Source organism: Salvelinus alpinus, chromosome 2 (assembly GCF_045679555.1).
Source record: "Salvelinus alpinus chromosome 2, SLU_Salpinus.1, whole genome shotgun sequence".
NCBI classification, from domain to species: Eukaryota; Metazoa; Chordata; class Actinopteri; order Salmoniformes; family Salmonidae; genus Salvelinus; species Salvelinus alpinus.
The window spans coordinates 74,793,483-74,810,080 of record NC_092087.1 but is presented as its reverse complement, the minus strand read 5'-3'; the positions used below and the strand labels follow the sequence as shown (position 1 = coordinate 74,810,080).

Genomic DNA, 16,598 nt, shown 5'->3' with positions numbered 1-16,598 from the left:
GAGCACAAGTCAGAATTGGGGCTAGCAACAGTACATGAGCATGCACATTTCCAGATATCATCAGCAGTAATACAATCAAGGCACGGCAGAGGATAGGGAGAGCTCTGCAGTGTTGATTTATAACATTTGAATGTGCATTAGATGGCAACAAGATCATATTGTACAGCAATTTCAATCAGGTAACATGAATACAAAGCCGGCGTGAGGTGGTCATAATAGGAAGGAAGGCCAAAAGTCTGTGTAACCAATAGAGAGTCAGAGTCCCAAGTGTGGGAACAAACATAGTCTGTCCCACGGTTGGGTAAACAAGAAAGTTCACAGTCAACAAAGCATGCAGAAGTCATGAGGCAAATAGAAAAATAGCAAAATGCACAAGAAAAATACGACTTGGTGCTAGCCATTGTAAGTTCATAGGCACTTGCCCAACAGTGCGTGTGTGGTGGGGGTACCTGTACCAGACAGGGGAGACAGGCCAGGGCAGACAGTGAACAGATCGCCAGGTAGAATACAAGCAGCAATGCAGCAGGCAATGGGAGTAGGTGTCACACCCTCTTGGGAGATGATTTTATTTCTGGAGGCAGATTTCTTGTAGAAAATGCCAGTGGATGGTCTCTGAATAGCGGGAGGGGGCTTCAAAGGCATCTGGATGTGGGTGGGGTAGACTGTGAGACTCCTGCCATTTGTTGGGCTTAAAGGCTTCGACACCTCTCACTTCACACCTCAGTGCTAATTGAAGTTGTATCTGGTCTGTCTCAGTCCCAGGGCAGATGGTGTCCTCAGGTCTCTGCTGTTTGTTTGCCAGGGCACTCTCTGTATAGTTTGGGAAAATGAATCATTGGTAGTAATAATACTTCCAGGAAATTTTGTCCAAAATTAGGTTGTAGGTTTGGAGTTTTGAATCTGGAGTGAAGGTTATGCTGTTGGAGGGTAGTATCCTGTATATGTCCCTGACAAATAATCCAAGTTTGTCTAACTCCAAATCTATATTTTTGTAAAACAACATATTGAAAAATGTGAGCGCTCACATGCAGCTGTGTCTCCCTCTCTCTCCCTCTCTCCCTTGACTTAATGATTTTATGTAAAGACCCTCCCTGTATTAATGACTGATAACGACAATTAAGATAAACAATGGAGAGGCAGCACGTTTTTTTAGAGTGAGGCTGTGGGAATTGTCTTACTTGTGTTTAGTTTTATTCATGTTTTGTTTTGTTAACAAAATATAGTTTTTTTGTATAGTTAATTGCCTATGTTAGCATTGTTATTAGAATTTGGTGTAAATGTAACTCACTGGAAGACTTCAGAATTCAAAAGATTCTATTAGGCATTATCTTCAGGCTTTCTGAGATGAAAGCTTAATAAAGACCGCATGGCAGCTTTTCTTTTCCTTATCTAAAGGACCTTCTCTTGAAATAAAAAGCACATGCTTTGTGCACCTTTAAAGATCAACCCTGTAGTGTTCTATGTAACACTGGGGATTTGATTGACCAGTGTATAATAGCTTCGTCGAATATAATGGACTGTCTGTCATTTCTCAGCCCTTCTGTTCGCTCCATCTCCAACTGCAGACGTCTGAAAACCCCTACTTGTCAGGCAGCATATCAACCAAGGCCTCAGCACCGGGAATCATAGTGGCCACAGGTGAGAGAATACAGAATGAACATTTGATAGATAACATTACCTTATTGTTCACTTATGTGAAAATGTATTTGGCTGAATAGAGAGACATCTGTTCAATTTAGGTAATGGTACAAAAGGAGAATAACTGTCTATCTTTTCCAGGTCAGTGCTGAAATTCCATTTGACTGTGAATATTATGATGATGATCCAATCCCTAACATTACTGATAGGGATCTGCAGGTCCTGCTATAAACAACTCATCTTCAACCGTGTGGGAAAATATTGTATCTTAACAACAACAACAAAAGCGACCTACATCCATGAATATGCTTTCTTCATCTCTGTCCTCAAACAATATTTGCTCTGTCACCAAAACAATAGTTTGTCCCCTCCTCCTATCCTCTAATCTCTTAATGGATCTGTGAGATCCCTAAGCCACTGGGAGCCTGTATAAATGTACTGAATCTGTCCAGAGACATGCTATAGCACTTCTGATGTTGTCCTTACTGACATTTTGGTGATGCAGAGTCATCCGGTTTATTTAAGTAGGCCAGTGCAGACTGAGGACACAACATATTATGTTTGGTGACCCTGACAAACACGATGCAGCTCAAAACTCACGCCTGACACTGAACAGTGGATGGGAGATATTACAAGGCATCAAAAAAGTGGAGAGATATGCTCAGAGATTAAAATGTTACAACATTGCTTCAGAAAAACTGAGAAATATCCATCCAAGCATGAATGGTTGTTCTTCTGTTCTCTGCATCTTTTCTTCATTTTAATTTACACCATCTTCATATTTTCAGCATCATTTGAATATTGAACTAATTCTTTGTTGCATTGTTATCACAGGGAATATTGGGTCTGACCTGTCGTACAATAACGTTGGAATGTTCATCTCATCTGATGCTGGTAACAACTGGAGACAGGTGAGTTTAGGCTGAATTTGGGGGTAAAATCTAAGGCATTCTCATCTAAGGCATTCTAATAATATATTTGAATATTGTAGTTTGGAGAATAAGTATTTTGGACTGCTGTCTCTGCCTTTTGATCATGAGGTCTTTTAAAACTCAGTATTCAGCTAGATGTGTACAAGGTAACTGTATGTAAATCATATATTATATTGAATTGCCTGTGTGCCCTCTTTCAGATATTCGAGGAGGAACACAATGTCTGGTTTCTGGATAAAGGAGGGGCCCTTGTCGCTGTGAAACAACCAACCGCCCCCACTAGACATTTACAGTAGGTTTAAATCTAATTCAGTGTTTGTATCTCTGTAAACTGGTATAACATGTTAGTACTTCTATTGATGTCAAGAAAACGTTTTTAATGTTACTTTATATATGATTAAAGGCAGTATTCAAGGTTGGAACAACTTGCAAAGCACAAACATATGCAATAAATATACAAACATGTTGTCAAAAATCTAAATTGGGGGGAAAGTGTTTTTCTTCACCAAGTCCCCCTTTTAGTACTTTAACACTGACCATCATATTGTAAATTGGAGCGCCCACGTTTTGCCTCAGTGAAGACCAACTCAACTGAAACCACATCTCTCTTCTTCTTATATCACTTTAGAAAAACATTTAGAGATTACTTTTAGCACCAAGGTGTGGAGGATTCCTTCCTTCCTGGTTGTGTCTCCAAGATGATTTCAGTGCACTAGTGGAGGAAAGGAACACAGTAGAAGCCCTCATATCAAACCAGGTTTCAAATAGTATTGTTTTTTTTCAGCATTTAATTGAGATATTTAATTGTCTAGAGTGGCAGATGGGTGGGGTTTGCACTTTTGGGCCAATTCCATTGGTTCCATTAGGCCAGGTAACGGGTAGCTAAAGTATTTGAAAGATAGCAAATGCTATTTGAACCCAGGCAAGCGCTGTAGAAACCAATCATCTCTCTCTCTCTCTCTCACACTCTCTCTCTCTCTCTCTCTCCTCCCAGCTAGTGTAACAGTAAACATTTCGTGACCCTGGTATCCTCCTAATAGATGCGTATCAATGCTTTGTCTGTTGTCTGAGTTTATAGCCAGATGAAGGCATGCTGACTGACGGAGGATTAGATGGAAGCTGCAACAAGGGGGCTGCTGCTTCTTGCATGCTAGAGCAAGACTGTGCATTGTTGAGTGTTGTTCCCAACCTTGTCACACACAGTACTACAGTGTTCTCACATCTGAAGTGATGTTGATGAGATGTCAGAATCAATAGAGAACAGGCCCGGAGGATGAACGTTGCCCAATCTCTTTTTCTATTTTTTATTTGTCTTCCCACACCTCTCTGCCCCTGTTTTGTAGTCGTTAGAACATGAAACAGTTCTATTCTGGTTTGTTTTGTGTGTTGTGTTATTTCTTCTACATCACTTCACTGTAGACTAAGTAAACTTAGTAAGTTGTAAGTCGTTCTGGATAAGAGCGTCTGCTAAATGACTTAAATGTAAATGTAAATGTAAACTCAAGACCTATGACGTTGTTGTTTTCCCTTCAGGTTTTTTGCCTCCACGCTTTGATAGTCGAACGCAGTTCTGTTGTTTTATTCTTCTTCTATTCAACAGAACGTTTGTTAACTGTAGTCAAATTAGACCCAACCTGAGATTCAGCGACTGACTGTCTCTGGAGACTATTCACTCCACTGATCTTCCATGAACCCAGTTGACACACTGTAATTGAGAGCATCAGGGCTCGTATTCAGAGTAGCAATGCTGATCCAGGATCAGATCCCACCGGTCCGTATAATCTCATTCTGTATGATCTAAAAGGTAAAATTGATCCTAGATCAGCACTCCAAGTCAGAATTATGAATATGGGCCTTGTTGTTACTGCCAGTCTGAGATGTGAATGGCTGCATCCCAAATGACATCCTTTTTCCTAGTAGGCTTCAGTACTTTAGACCAGAGCCCTATAGGCCCTGGGTGCCATTTGGGATTCATTCAATGTGTTATTGTGTTGTGACTCTGTTACAGAATCAGTTTTGATGAGGGGCGTCAGTGGACCAGACACAGCTTCTCCTTGGTGCCTCTGTTCGTGGACGGGATGCTGGTGGAGGCCGGGACAGAGAACCAGATCATGACGTGAGTCGGGACAATAGATTAACTTCTAGTTCCTCCCAAACCCGGATCCGGGAGCACCCCCATCAGTAAAAAAGCTGACTAGCATAGCCTAACATAGCGTCACAAGTAAATACTAGCATCTAAATATCATTAAATCACAAGTCCAAGACACCAGATGAAAGATACACATCTTGTGAATCCAGCCATCATTTCTGATTTTTAAAATGTTTTACAGGGAAGACACAATATGTAAATCTATTAGCTAACCACGTTAGCAAATGACACCACTTTTTTTACTCCACCATTTTTTTACTGCATCAGTAGCTATCACAAATTCGACCAAATAAAGATATAAATAGCCACTAACCAAGAAACAACTTCATCAGATGACAGTCTGATAACATATTTATTGTATAGCATATGTTTTGTTAGAAAAATGTGCATATTTCAGGTATAAATCATAGTTTACCATTGCAGCCACCATCACAACTCTCACCAAAGCAACTAGAATAACTACAGAGACCATCGTGTATTACCTAATTACTCATCATAAAACATTTCTTAAAAATACACAGCGTACAGCAAATGAAAGACACAGATCTTGTGAATCCAGCCAATATTTCAGATTTTCTAAGTGTTTTACAGCGAAAACACAATATAGCATTATATTAGCTTACCACAATAGCCAGAAACACAACACCATTTACCAGCAGCAAAGGTTAGCGATCGTAACAAACAGGCAAAAGATATATAATTTTTGACTAACCTTGATATTCTCCATCAGATGACAGTCCTGTAACATCATATTAAACAATGCATATAGGGTTTGTTCGAAAATGTGCATATTTAGCGGCACAAATCGTGGTTATACAATGTGATTACTTACTGTAACACCCATGTTGATTGTGTAATGGTGAATGCACCAATTTGTCAGTCGCTCTGGATAAGAGCGTCTGCTAAATGACTTAAATGTAAATGTAAATGTGATTAGTGGCCAAAACTTCAAGCAATCTGTCCGGCGCCATCTTGGAGAGGCACCTATTCTAATCGATAAGTAATCATAAACTTGACTAAAAACATACAGGTTGGACAGCAAATGAAAGATACATTAGTTCTTAATGCAACCTGTCACGCCCTGGCCTTAGTATTCTTTGTTTTCTTTATGTTTTTTAGTTAGATCAGGGTGTGACATGGGGAAGGTATGTGTTTTTGTATTGTTTAGGGGTTTTGTATGGTAAAGGGGTCATCGTCTTGTCTAGGTGTTTGTATGTCTATGGCTGCCTAGATTGGTTCTCAATTAGAGGCAGCTGTGGTTCATTGTCTCTGATTGAGAGCCATATTTAAGGCAGTCATAGGCATTGGGGTTTTGTGGGTAATTGTCTATGTTGAACGTTTGTTGCTTGTCATTGCACTTACGTCATTTAGCTTCACGGTCGTTTGTTGTTTTGTTTAGTTTGTATTCAGTGTTCGTTTCGTGTTTTTCCTTTCTCTAAAATAAAGAGAATGTATTTTGCACACGCTGCGCCTTGGTCCTCTCTCTCACCCATAGACGATCGTGACACAACCGCTGTGTTAGATTTTTAAAATTAACGTTACTGCGCAATACAGCGTGCGCTAAAGCGAGACCGCACCGAAATTCATGGCGGAATTATTATTTGACATTTGTCAACATAAATACGAATTAACAGCATAAAGACTGCTTACTATTTGCTGAGCTTCCATCAGAATCTTGGGCAAGGTGTCCTTTCTCCAGAACAATCGTCTTTTGGTTGAAAGATGTCATCTTCTCCTGTAGAAATAGCAGCTAACGATAGCCATCCACTGGAGAGGTGTCCAACTCGTGATAGCGCGTCACAAAGAAATCCCAGAAAATCGCAATAAACTGATATAAACTGCTATAAGTCGGTTTAAATTAACTACCTTATGATGTCTTTAACACCTATAACGAATAAAAACATGACCGGAGATATAGAACTGCTAAAACGAAAGGTTTTGCAGGACGCCATTGTGATGTCCCTCTTGCGCCAGGCGCCCCGTTGAAAAGAACGGTACTTCCGTTCCATGAGCTTTTATAGTGCCCGAGATGGTGCAATCCACTCCATTCAAATTCTCATCGCTTACTGACATCTAGAGGAAGGCGTATGCAGTGCATGTAGCCCCATAGCTTACATGGGGACTTATAAACTGACCCTAGAACAGGGACCTCGATTTCAGAAATCTCACTTCCTGACAGGAAATGTGCTGCAGAATGAGTTCTGTTTCACTCAGAGAAATAATTCAAACGGTTTTAGAAACTAGAGTGTTTTCTATCCAATAGTAATAATAATATGCATATTGTACGAGCAAGAATTGAGTAAGAGGCAGTTTAATTTGGGAACGAATTTTTATAAAGTCGAAATGGCGCCCCCCTATTGACAAAAGGTTAATCGAGGGATGACGTGCAGTGATGAATGATCTATAGACGGGGGATGACATTCTTTTGTCCTCCGTAGGAAGTCTTAGAGAGATGGAGAAAAGGAGGGATGACGTGCTTAATCTTTCTGTCTTCCATTGTTTTGGGACTCTGTTCCTTTTGGTGAAAGGGAATGGGATGGAGGGATGAGATGGATGACATAACTTGTCTCTCCATCTCGTTCTCTTGGGAACCCTGTTCCTCTTGGAGGGAAGATATGAGGGGATGGGGAGGCATTTTAATTCAACGAATGCTGATGTCTCGTCTTTATTAACAGACGTTTAAATGGGAGAAAATATTTGATTTATAAGGGTTGTCAGTTTGTCAGCTTAGGACTGAATTCCCCATTTGATTGACATATTTAACTAGGAAAATGTAATTACTCATAGACTTAACGTAATTGGTGAGAACTTGTAGCACTGAAAACCCTTGTCGAGTTATATTAACTTGTGTATCCATCCTTTGGTTTCTCAAGGTTTTTTGGACATTTCAGCCATAGGTCCGAGTGGCAGCTTATCAAGATAGACTACAAGTCCATCTTCAACAGGAAATGTACAGAAGGAGACTATCAGACGTGGCACCTTCACAACAAGGTAAGACCTCTTCAAAAGGAAGTTGGTCCAACTTATCAATATGTGTCCTTATTACCTAATAACAATGTATTTACATGGTAGTTAGGGACTGTACATTATTTATAATGACGATACCTGTAGGAAATTGGACCTCTCTGAAATAAAAATGGATGGCCCTTCCTTCAGTAAAATAGATTTTTACACGACCCTCCCTTAATGGTAAAAATAAAAAAAGTGCCCCTCCCCTATAAGCAAAATAATAATTAAAACATAAAGTGGATAGCAGAGAACATGCCTACCATTTACACTCACTCCTAGGACAGACCAGAGCCTTTGTATTGCGGTTTTAGAAACCGTTCTTCATTTTATTAGATGGCAAAGTAGCTAGAAGTTTGTGGGTTCAAAGACCACCCCCGGACAAGGGTAGTGGTGAAAATATATCAATTAAATTAACAAAAGCACTGAATGAATCTATCAACTTATTTGCTTTCCCCCCCAAAAAAACTTTTATTGACACATTTCATGCAATTCTACATAATTGTACATGACTGGAGATGACTATGGTCTTTTTAAATAGTACAATAGAGCATGACAACGAATGAGCGCATGCTGCAGCACCAGAGACATTTTGATTTCTCTACAGGCTATTGTTAAAAATAGAGGATAGTCTATGTCTGCAACAGTGCTAAAGTTGTCGATCAACTGTAAAAGGTGAGCACAACAGAACCCATTACAACTGAAGTACATGATCATCAATTAATTTGAGAAAAAGCCATTAGTTGTTTAACACAGCAACAACGACAAAAATATTTTGGGAAACAATGATTTTCTATTTTATTCCATGATATTATCAGGAATCTTGGTAAGACCCAAGTGCAGACTGTGTGAAGTAACAATGCTTATTGTAACAACAGGGGCAGGCAGACGACAGGTCAAGGCAGGCAGGGGTCGATAATCGATAGGTACAGGACGGCAGGCAGGCAGGTTCAGGGTCAGGACCAGGCAGATTGGTCAGGCGGGTGGGTACAGGGTCAGGACCAGGCAGAGTGGTCAGGCGGGTGGGTACAGGGTCAGGACCAGGCAGAGTGGTCAGGCGGGTGGGTACAGTGTCAGGACCAGGCAGAGTGGTCAGGCGGGTGGGTACAGGGTCAGGACCAGGCAGAGTGGTCAGGCGGGCGGGTACAGGGTCAGGACCAGGCAGAGTGGTCAGGCGGGCGGGTACAGGGTCAGGACCAGGCAAGGGTAAAGAAAAAACAAGAGGATGAGAAAAAGAGAGACTAGGGAATAACAGGAGCTGAGACAAAATGCTGGTAGGTTTGAACAAACAAGATGAACTGGCACAGACAGACAAAAAACACAGGTATAAATACCCAGAGGATAACTGGGGAAGATGGGCGACACCTGGAGGGGGTGGAGACGAGCACAAGGACACGTGAAACAGATCAGGGCGTGACAGATATTGTTGCTGCAAAATAGATTTGCGTAGACTGGCATTAGGGCATGGGAGTATAAGAGCATCTGCTAGGCTAAATTAACAAACTAGGCATGCATACTGTAGTTCACCTCATGATCCTCAAACCACAGACTAGCCAAACTCGTGTTTCTATTTAATTCGAAATAATTTATTTGATTTCATTTTTTACAGCCTAAATGCGAAATGTACTATATAGGCATGTTGTTGAAGTGCTGTTGTTGATGTGTTGTTAAAATGCTGAAAGCCTGTAGCATGTCACAAATGTTTCTCAATGGATTTCTTAAATGGCAGGCTAAAGCCTGGAAATAATAATGATCTAACAATAATACGTTATTGTTCCTTCTTAGGCTACCTGGCTTGCTCCTGGCTGATTTTAGAGTTAGTATGTTGTTTAGTAGCCTGTTGAAATGTTGAACGTCAATTGATAGACAGAATCACACATTACTTCCCAAAGAAAGTGCATTTTTTTTCTCCAAGGTTGTAGAAGGTAGCAGCCTCTACATGTCATAGAGACAAACCAAAGATATCCCATATGCATCAGTCTCTTCTTTCCCCGGCATTTTACAGCTTGTTTCTAGCATAAAGAATTGCGGATTAAAGTGTCCTTACATATCACTTTATATAATCAGGTCCATACACTTTTATTTCCAAAGTAACGAGCTAACTAGGGGGTAGGCCTATGCTTTTAGCCATGTTCTTTAATAAAAGCCACAATACCCTCACATGTCTCCTCAATTCAAGCCCTGGTTTTAACTTAACATACCAAGCTCTTCACTGACACTGAGATATTTAAGGAGTGTATGGTGACTGAAGGACTTGGCTGACAAAGTCTATGGATAGTAGACTATAATTGAATCTGCCTAACAGGTAGGTCTACCTCTTATTTCTTGAATAGGAAGAAATAGAGTCCAACATAAAGCCCTCTTGTTGTTAATAGCCTAAAGTCAAATTAAACTAGTGCTGCTTTATAACAATGTAAGTTCTGTAAATTACTTGAATATGGCTTATTGTGAGGTCAAACACTCTGATAAATATCTTCATTATGGGCAACAAAACATATATTTTTTATTAAAATCAAATCTATCAGTAGCAAGTTCACCTCGGGTCTTCCTTTTCATCTTCGTTCTCTCCCTCTCAAACTGAACAGGGCATCAGGAGGCCTAGTCTGCACGCACAGATCTATACTTTTTTGGACAAATAAAATAAAAAATACAGAATAAGTCTTTGACTCGCCTCCTGAAGTGCCACCATACACAGCACAGTCATTTGTTAGGCAGCACAAAAATGTTTACATCAGCAAGAGCAGGGCAGGCCGGGGCTCATGATTGGGAATGCCTATCCATTGCAGTGTGTAATGCAGTGTAACCTAGTTTTATATACACCATCCCAGCAGTGCAAAAACTCAGGAGGGAAGTACATTTTCTAAGAAATATAACTTTGCCCTGTGCTTCTCCTAGCATCCTCTTCATATAGCCAAGGCTTATAGCATATAGTATAGTAGTAGTGGCACTTGATATTGCGCGCCAAGCAGAGAATCAGGGATGAGGGGCATCATTGGGCACACATCGAGATAAAATAATAAGGAACTAATTCTCAAATCCTGAGCAATTTGACATTTAATCAATTACAAATTACCTGACCCTCCCCTGGCCAAAAAAAGAAAAAAAAAGAAACCCTTCCCCTGACTGATATAAAAAAATGACCCTCCCCCAAGACCCTCCCCCATTTTCCTCCAGGTACCAATGTTTTTACAAGGTAGATGCAGTGTACTTACAGTGTTTGGGTAGTTCCAATAAGCTCAATAGGTTAACATAAGAATGGTTTGACTTGCTGTTCTATGCTAATTTGACATTTGAAAATGACATACTGTAATCCCATGTGCGTTCACTATATGGATTAATATCCTGTATGTGTTTCACAGGGCGAGCCGTGTGTGATGGGCCAGAAACAGATCTATATGAAACGCAGACCAGGAAACTATTGCATGCTGGGAAAAGACTACGCCAAAGTCCTCTCTGCTGAGTCGTGTATCTGTCGGGCCCACGACTTTGAATGGTAATTATAGTATACTAGTATAATAACTCACAATTGCAGTAAAATAGAACACGTGAAAACATGTATTTTTATCACAAATCTAAACATGAGTAGATCAACAGAAGTTTCATTGTCCATAAAAGAGAGAGACATTTTGTATGACGCTTTGTGTATGTTGTCCCATTTAAGTAATTTTTCGATTTAATACACTATTTCAGGATGCCATTCATTTGGTTAATTTTTGGTGTGTCAGCGCTCAAATTATCAGATATTTTGGGGAATAATTTGCTCCTAACGTCTGTCTCTCTGCTGAGCTCGTTTTGCTATGTTTAAAACAACGTAGAGAAGATGAAGGGTGTTAATAGGACTGTAGGTTGCGGTTGTTTTTATCTTCTAAAGGCAGGGAAGAGAAAAGCAATGACACATTTCTATGTAAATGCCAGCGGTTTCAGGTCAGACTGTATGAGTTTTAATTACAATCCATTCATCTCCAGGGATAGTTGTTTTAATTATTTTGGGAATGAAATTATTATATGATACATTTCACAAACTTCCTGACCACATGTCTGTCTGTCTGTCTGTCTGTCTGTCTGTCTGTCTGTCTGTCTGTCTGTCTGTCTGTCTGTCTGTCTGTCTGTCTGTCTGTCTGTCTGTCTGTCTGTCTGTCTGTCTGTCTGTCTGTCTGTCTGTCTGTCTGTCTGTCTGTCTGTCTGTCTGTCTGTCTGTCTGTCTGTCTGTCTGTCTGTCTGTCTGTCTGTCTGTCTGTCTGTCTGTCTGTCTGTCTGTCTGTCTGTCTGTCTGTCTGTCTGTCTGTCTGTCTGTCTGTCTGTCTGTCTGTCTGTCTGTCTGTCTGTCTGTCTGTCTGTCTGTCTGTCTGTCTGTCTGTCTGTCTGTCTGTCTGTCTGTCTGTCTGTCTGTCTGTCTGTCTGTCTGTCTGTCTGTCTGTCTGTCTGTCTGTCTGTCTGTCTGTCTCTCTCGCTCTCTCTCTCTCTCTCTCTCTCTCTCTCTCTCTCTCTCTCTCTCTCTCTCTCTCTCTCTCTCTCTCTCTCTCTCTCTCTCTCTCTCTCTCTCTCTCTCTCTCTCTCTCTCTCTCTCTCTCTCTCTCTCTCTCTCTCTCTCTCTCTCTCTCTCTCTCTCTCTCTCTCTCTCTCTCTCTCTCTCTCTCTCTCTCTCTCTCTCTCTCTCTCTTTTCAATTCAATTCAAGGGGCTTTATTGGCATGGGAAACATGTGTTAACACTTGCCAAAGCAAGTGAGGTAGATAATACACAAAAGTGAAATAAACAATACAAATTAACAGTAAACATTACACATACAGAAGTTTCAAAACAAGAAAGACATTACAAATGTCATATTATATATATACAGTGTTGTAACAATGTACAAATGGTTAAAGCACACAAGTTAAAATAAATAAGCATAAATATGGGTTGTATTTACAATGGTGTTTGTTCTTCACTGGTTGCCCTTTTCTTGTGGCAACAGGTCACAAATCTTGCTGCTGTGATGGCACACTGTGGAATTTCACCCAGTAGATATGGGAGTTTATCAAAATTGGATTTGTTTTCAAATTCTTTGTGGATCTGTGTAATCTGAGGGAAATATGTCTCTCTAATATGGTCATACATTGGGCAGGAGGTTAGGAAGTGCAGCTCAGTTTCCACCTCATTTTGTGGGCAGTGAGCACATAGCCTGTCTTCTCTTGAGAGCCATGTCTGCCTACGGCGGCCTTTCTCAATAGCAAGGCTATGCTCACTGAGTCTGTACATAGTCAAAGCTTTCCTTAAGTTTGGGTCAGTCACAGTGGTCAGGTATTCTGCCACTGTGTACTCTCTGTTTAGGGCCAAATAGCATTCTAGTTTGCTCTGTTTTTTTGTTAATTCTTTCCAATGTGTCAAGTAATTATCTTTTTGTTTTCTCATGATTTGGTTGGGTCTAATTGTGCTGTTGTCCTGGGGCTCTGTGGGGTGTGTTTGTGTTTGTGAACAGAGCCCTAGGACCAGCTTGCTTAGGGGACTCTTCTCCAGGTTCATCTCTCTGTAGGTGATGGCTTTGTTATGGAAGGTTTGGGAATCGCTTCCTTTTAGGTGGTTGTAGAATTTAACGGCTCTTTTCTGGATTTTGATAATTAGTGGGTATCGGCCTAATTCTGCTCTGCATGCATTATTTGGTGTTCTACGTTGTACACGGAGGATATTTTTGCAGAATTCTGCATGCAGAGTCTCAATTTGGTGTTTGTCCCATTTTGTGAAATCTTGGTTGGTGAGCGGACCCCAGACCTCACAACCATAAAGGGCAATGGGCTCTATGACTGATTCAAGTATTTTTAGCCAGATCCTAATTGGTATGTTGAAATTTATGTTCCTTTTGATGGCATAGAATGCCCTTCTTGCCTTGTCTCTCAGATCGTTCACAGCTCTGTGGAAGCTACCTGTGGTGCTGATGTTTAGGCCGAGGTATGTATAGTTTTTTGTGTGCTCTAGGGCAACGGTGTCTAGATGGAATTTGTGGTCCTGGCGACTGGACCTTTTTTGGAACACCATTATTTTGATCTTACTGAGATTTACTGTCAGGGCCCAGGTCTGACAGAATCTGTGCAGAAGATCTAGGTGCTGTTGTAGGCCCTCCTTGGTTGGTGACAGAAGCACCAGATCATCAGCAAACAGTAGACATTTGACTTCGGATTCTAGTAGGGTGAGACCGGGTGCTGCAGACTGTTCTAATGCTCGCGCCAATTCATTGATATATATGTTGAAGAGGGTGGGGCTTAAGCTGCATCCCTGTCTCACCCCACGACCCTGTGAGAAGAAATGTGTGTGTCTTTTGCCAATTTTAACCGCACACTTGTTGTTTGTGTACATGGATTTTATAATGTCGTATGTTTTACCCCCAACACCACTTTCCATCAATTTGTATAGCAGACCCTCATGCCAAATTGAGTCGAAGGCTTTTTTGAAATCAACAAAGCATGAGAAGACTTTGCCTTTGTTTTGGTTTGTTTGGTTGTCAATTAGGGTGTGTAGGGTGAATACATGGTCTGTTGTACGGTAATTTGGTAAAAAGCCAATTTGACAATTGCTCAGTACATTGTTTTCATTGAGGAAATGTACGAGTCTGCTGTTAATGATAATGCAGAGTATTTTCCCAAGGTTACTGTTGACGCATATTCCACGGTAGTTATTGGGGTCAAATTTGTCTCCACTTTTGTGGATTGGGGTGATCAGTCCTTGGTTCCAAATATTGGGGAAGATGCCAGAGCTAAGGACGATGTTAAAGAGTTTTAATATAGCCAATTGGAATTTGTTGTCTGTATATTTGATCATTTCATTAAGGATACCATCAACACCACAGGCCTTTTTGGGTTGGAGGGTTTTTATTTTGTCCTGTAACTCATTCAAGGTAATTGGAGAATCCAGTGGGTTCTGGTAGTCTTTAATAGTTGATTCTAGGATTTGTATTTGATCATGTATATGTTTTCGCTCTTTATTCTTTGTTATAGAGCCAAAAAGATTGGAGAAGTGGTTTACCCATACATCTCCATTTTGGATAGATAATTCTTCGTGTTGTTGTTTGTTTAGTGTTTTCCAATTTTCCCAGAATTGGTTCGAGTCTATGGATTCTTCAATTACATTGAGCTGATTTCTGACGTGCTGTTCCTTCTTTTTCCGTAGTGTATTTCTGTATTGTTTTAGTGATTCACCATAGTGAAGGCGTAGACTCAGGTTTTCCGGGTCTCTATGTTTTTGGTTGGACAGGTTTCTCAATTTATTTCTTAGATTTTTGCATTCTTTATCAAACCATTTGTCATTGTTGTTCATTTTCTTCGGTTTTCTATTTGAGATTTTTAGATTTGATAGGGAAGCTGAGAGGTCAAAAATACTGTTAAGATTTTCTACTGCCAAGTTTACACCTTCACTATTGCAGTGGAACGTTTTACCCAGGAAGTTGTCTAAAAGGGATTGAATTTGCTGTTGCCTAATTGTTTTTTGGTAGGTTTCCAAACTGCATTCCTTCCATCTATAGCATTTCTTAATGTTACTCAGTTCCTTTGGCTTTGATGCCTCATGATTGAGTATTGCTCTGTTCAAGTAGACTGTGATTTTGCTGTGGTCTGATAGGGGTGTCAGTGGGCTGACTGTGAACGCTCTGAGAGACTCTGGGTTGAGGTCAGTGATAAAGTAGTCTACAGTGCTACTGCCAAGAGATGAGCTATAGGTGTACCTACCATAGGAGTCCCCTCGAAGCCTACCATTGACTATGTACATACCCAGCGTGCGACAGAGCTGCAGGAGTTGTGACCCGTTTTTGTTGGTTATGTTGTCATAGTTGTGCCTAGGTGGGCATATGGGGGAGGGAATGCTGTCACCTCCAGGTAGGTGTTTGTCCCCCTGTGTGCTGAGGGTGTCAGGTTCCTGTCCAGTTCTGGCATTTAGGTCGCCACAGACTAATACATGTCCCTGGGCCTGGAAATGATTGATTTCCCCCTCCAGGATGGAGAAGCTGTCTTCATTAAAGTATGGGGATTCTAGTGGGGGGATATAGGTAGCACACAGGAGGACATTTTTCTCTGTTAAGATAATTTCCTTTTGAATTTCTAGCCAAATGTAAAATGTTCCTGTTTTGATTAATTTAATGGAGTGAGTTAGGTCTGCTCTATACCAAATTAGCATTCCCCCTGAGTCCCTTCCCTGTTTCACACCTGGTAGTTTGGTGGATGGGACTACCAGCTCTCTGTAACCTAGAGGGCAACCAGTGGGTCCGTCTCCTCTATACCATGTTTCTTGCAGGATGACAATGTCTGCATTACCGATTTCTTTGGTGAAGTCCGGGTTCCTGCTCTTTAGGCCAAAGGCAGATGACCTCAGACCTTGGATATTCCAGGATGATATAGTGAAGGCTTTTTGTTCCATAAAGTGTCCAATGTTGTTGGTCGGGGTTTGGCCTCAGGCCAGTAAGTGTGAGCAGAGCCTGCTGAGCATCTGGTACATGCCGTTGGCTTGGGCGAGTGTAAGAGTGGGGGTTGGGCCTGTTTGCCCGCTCACTACCTGGGCGTATGTGTGACTTCCATGTTGATGCCCTCTTTGCGGGGGTGGGGTGCATGGGGTGGGCAGGAGTGGCATGGGTCTGATCTGAGGGGGCCTAAATTGGGTGTGGGCATGGTTGATGTGGGGGGGGTGTGTAGGTCCAGGGGGGGGTCCTGGAGGTCTTGGAGGGTGTCTCGCTGGTCTGGGTGGGGTGTCTATTGATCTGTTGCTCCTGTGTGAAGTGTTGGGGCTTCGTTTGAGAGCGATGTCCTTTAGAGTCCGGGCAAAGGTGGGCACTGCTGCCTTGTAGAGGTGGACCTGGTCATAGAGGCTGTTCAAGTCCAGGGTGGAGTGGTGGGCCAGAAAAACATTTGGTTT

General features: G+C 41.3%; 1 protein-coding gene across 2 annotated transcripts in view; it reads left to right on the top strand.

Annotated features, from left to right (window-relative positions):
- LOC139567736 (VPS10 domain-containing receptor SorCS3-like) overlaps window positions 1-16,598 on the top strand; it is a 228,387-nt gene that overhangs the window by 184,412 nt on the left and 27,377 nt on the right. For both annotated transcript variants that reach the window (XM_071389195.1, XM_071389194.1), the window contains exons 11-16: window positions 1,536-1,638; window positions 2,473-2,549; window positions 2,771-2,862; window positions 4,579-4,686; window positions 7,593-7,710; window positions 11,085-11,218. In XM_071389195.1, the coding sequence (XP_071245296.1) occupies window positions 1,536-1,638; window positions 2,473-2,549; window positions 2,771-2,862; window positions 4,579-4,686; window positions 7,593-7,710; window positions 11,085-11,218 (632 nt within the window). The remainder of the gene's footprint in view (window positions 1-1,535; window positions 1,639-2,472; window positions 2,550-2,770; window positions 2,863-4,578; window positions 4,687-7,592; window positions 7,711-11,084; window positions 11,219-16,598) is intronic.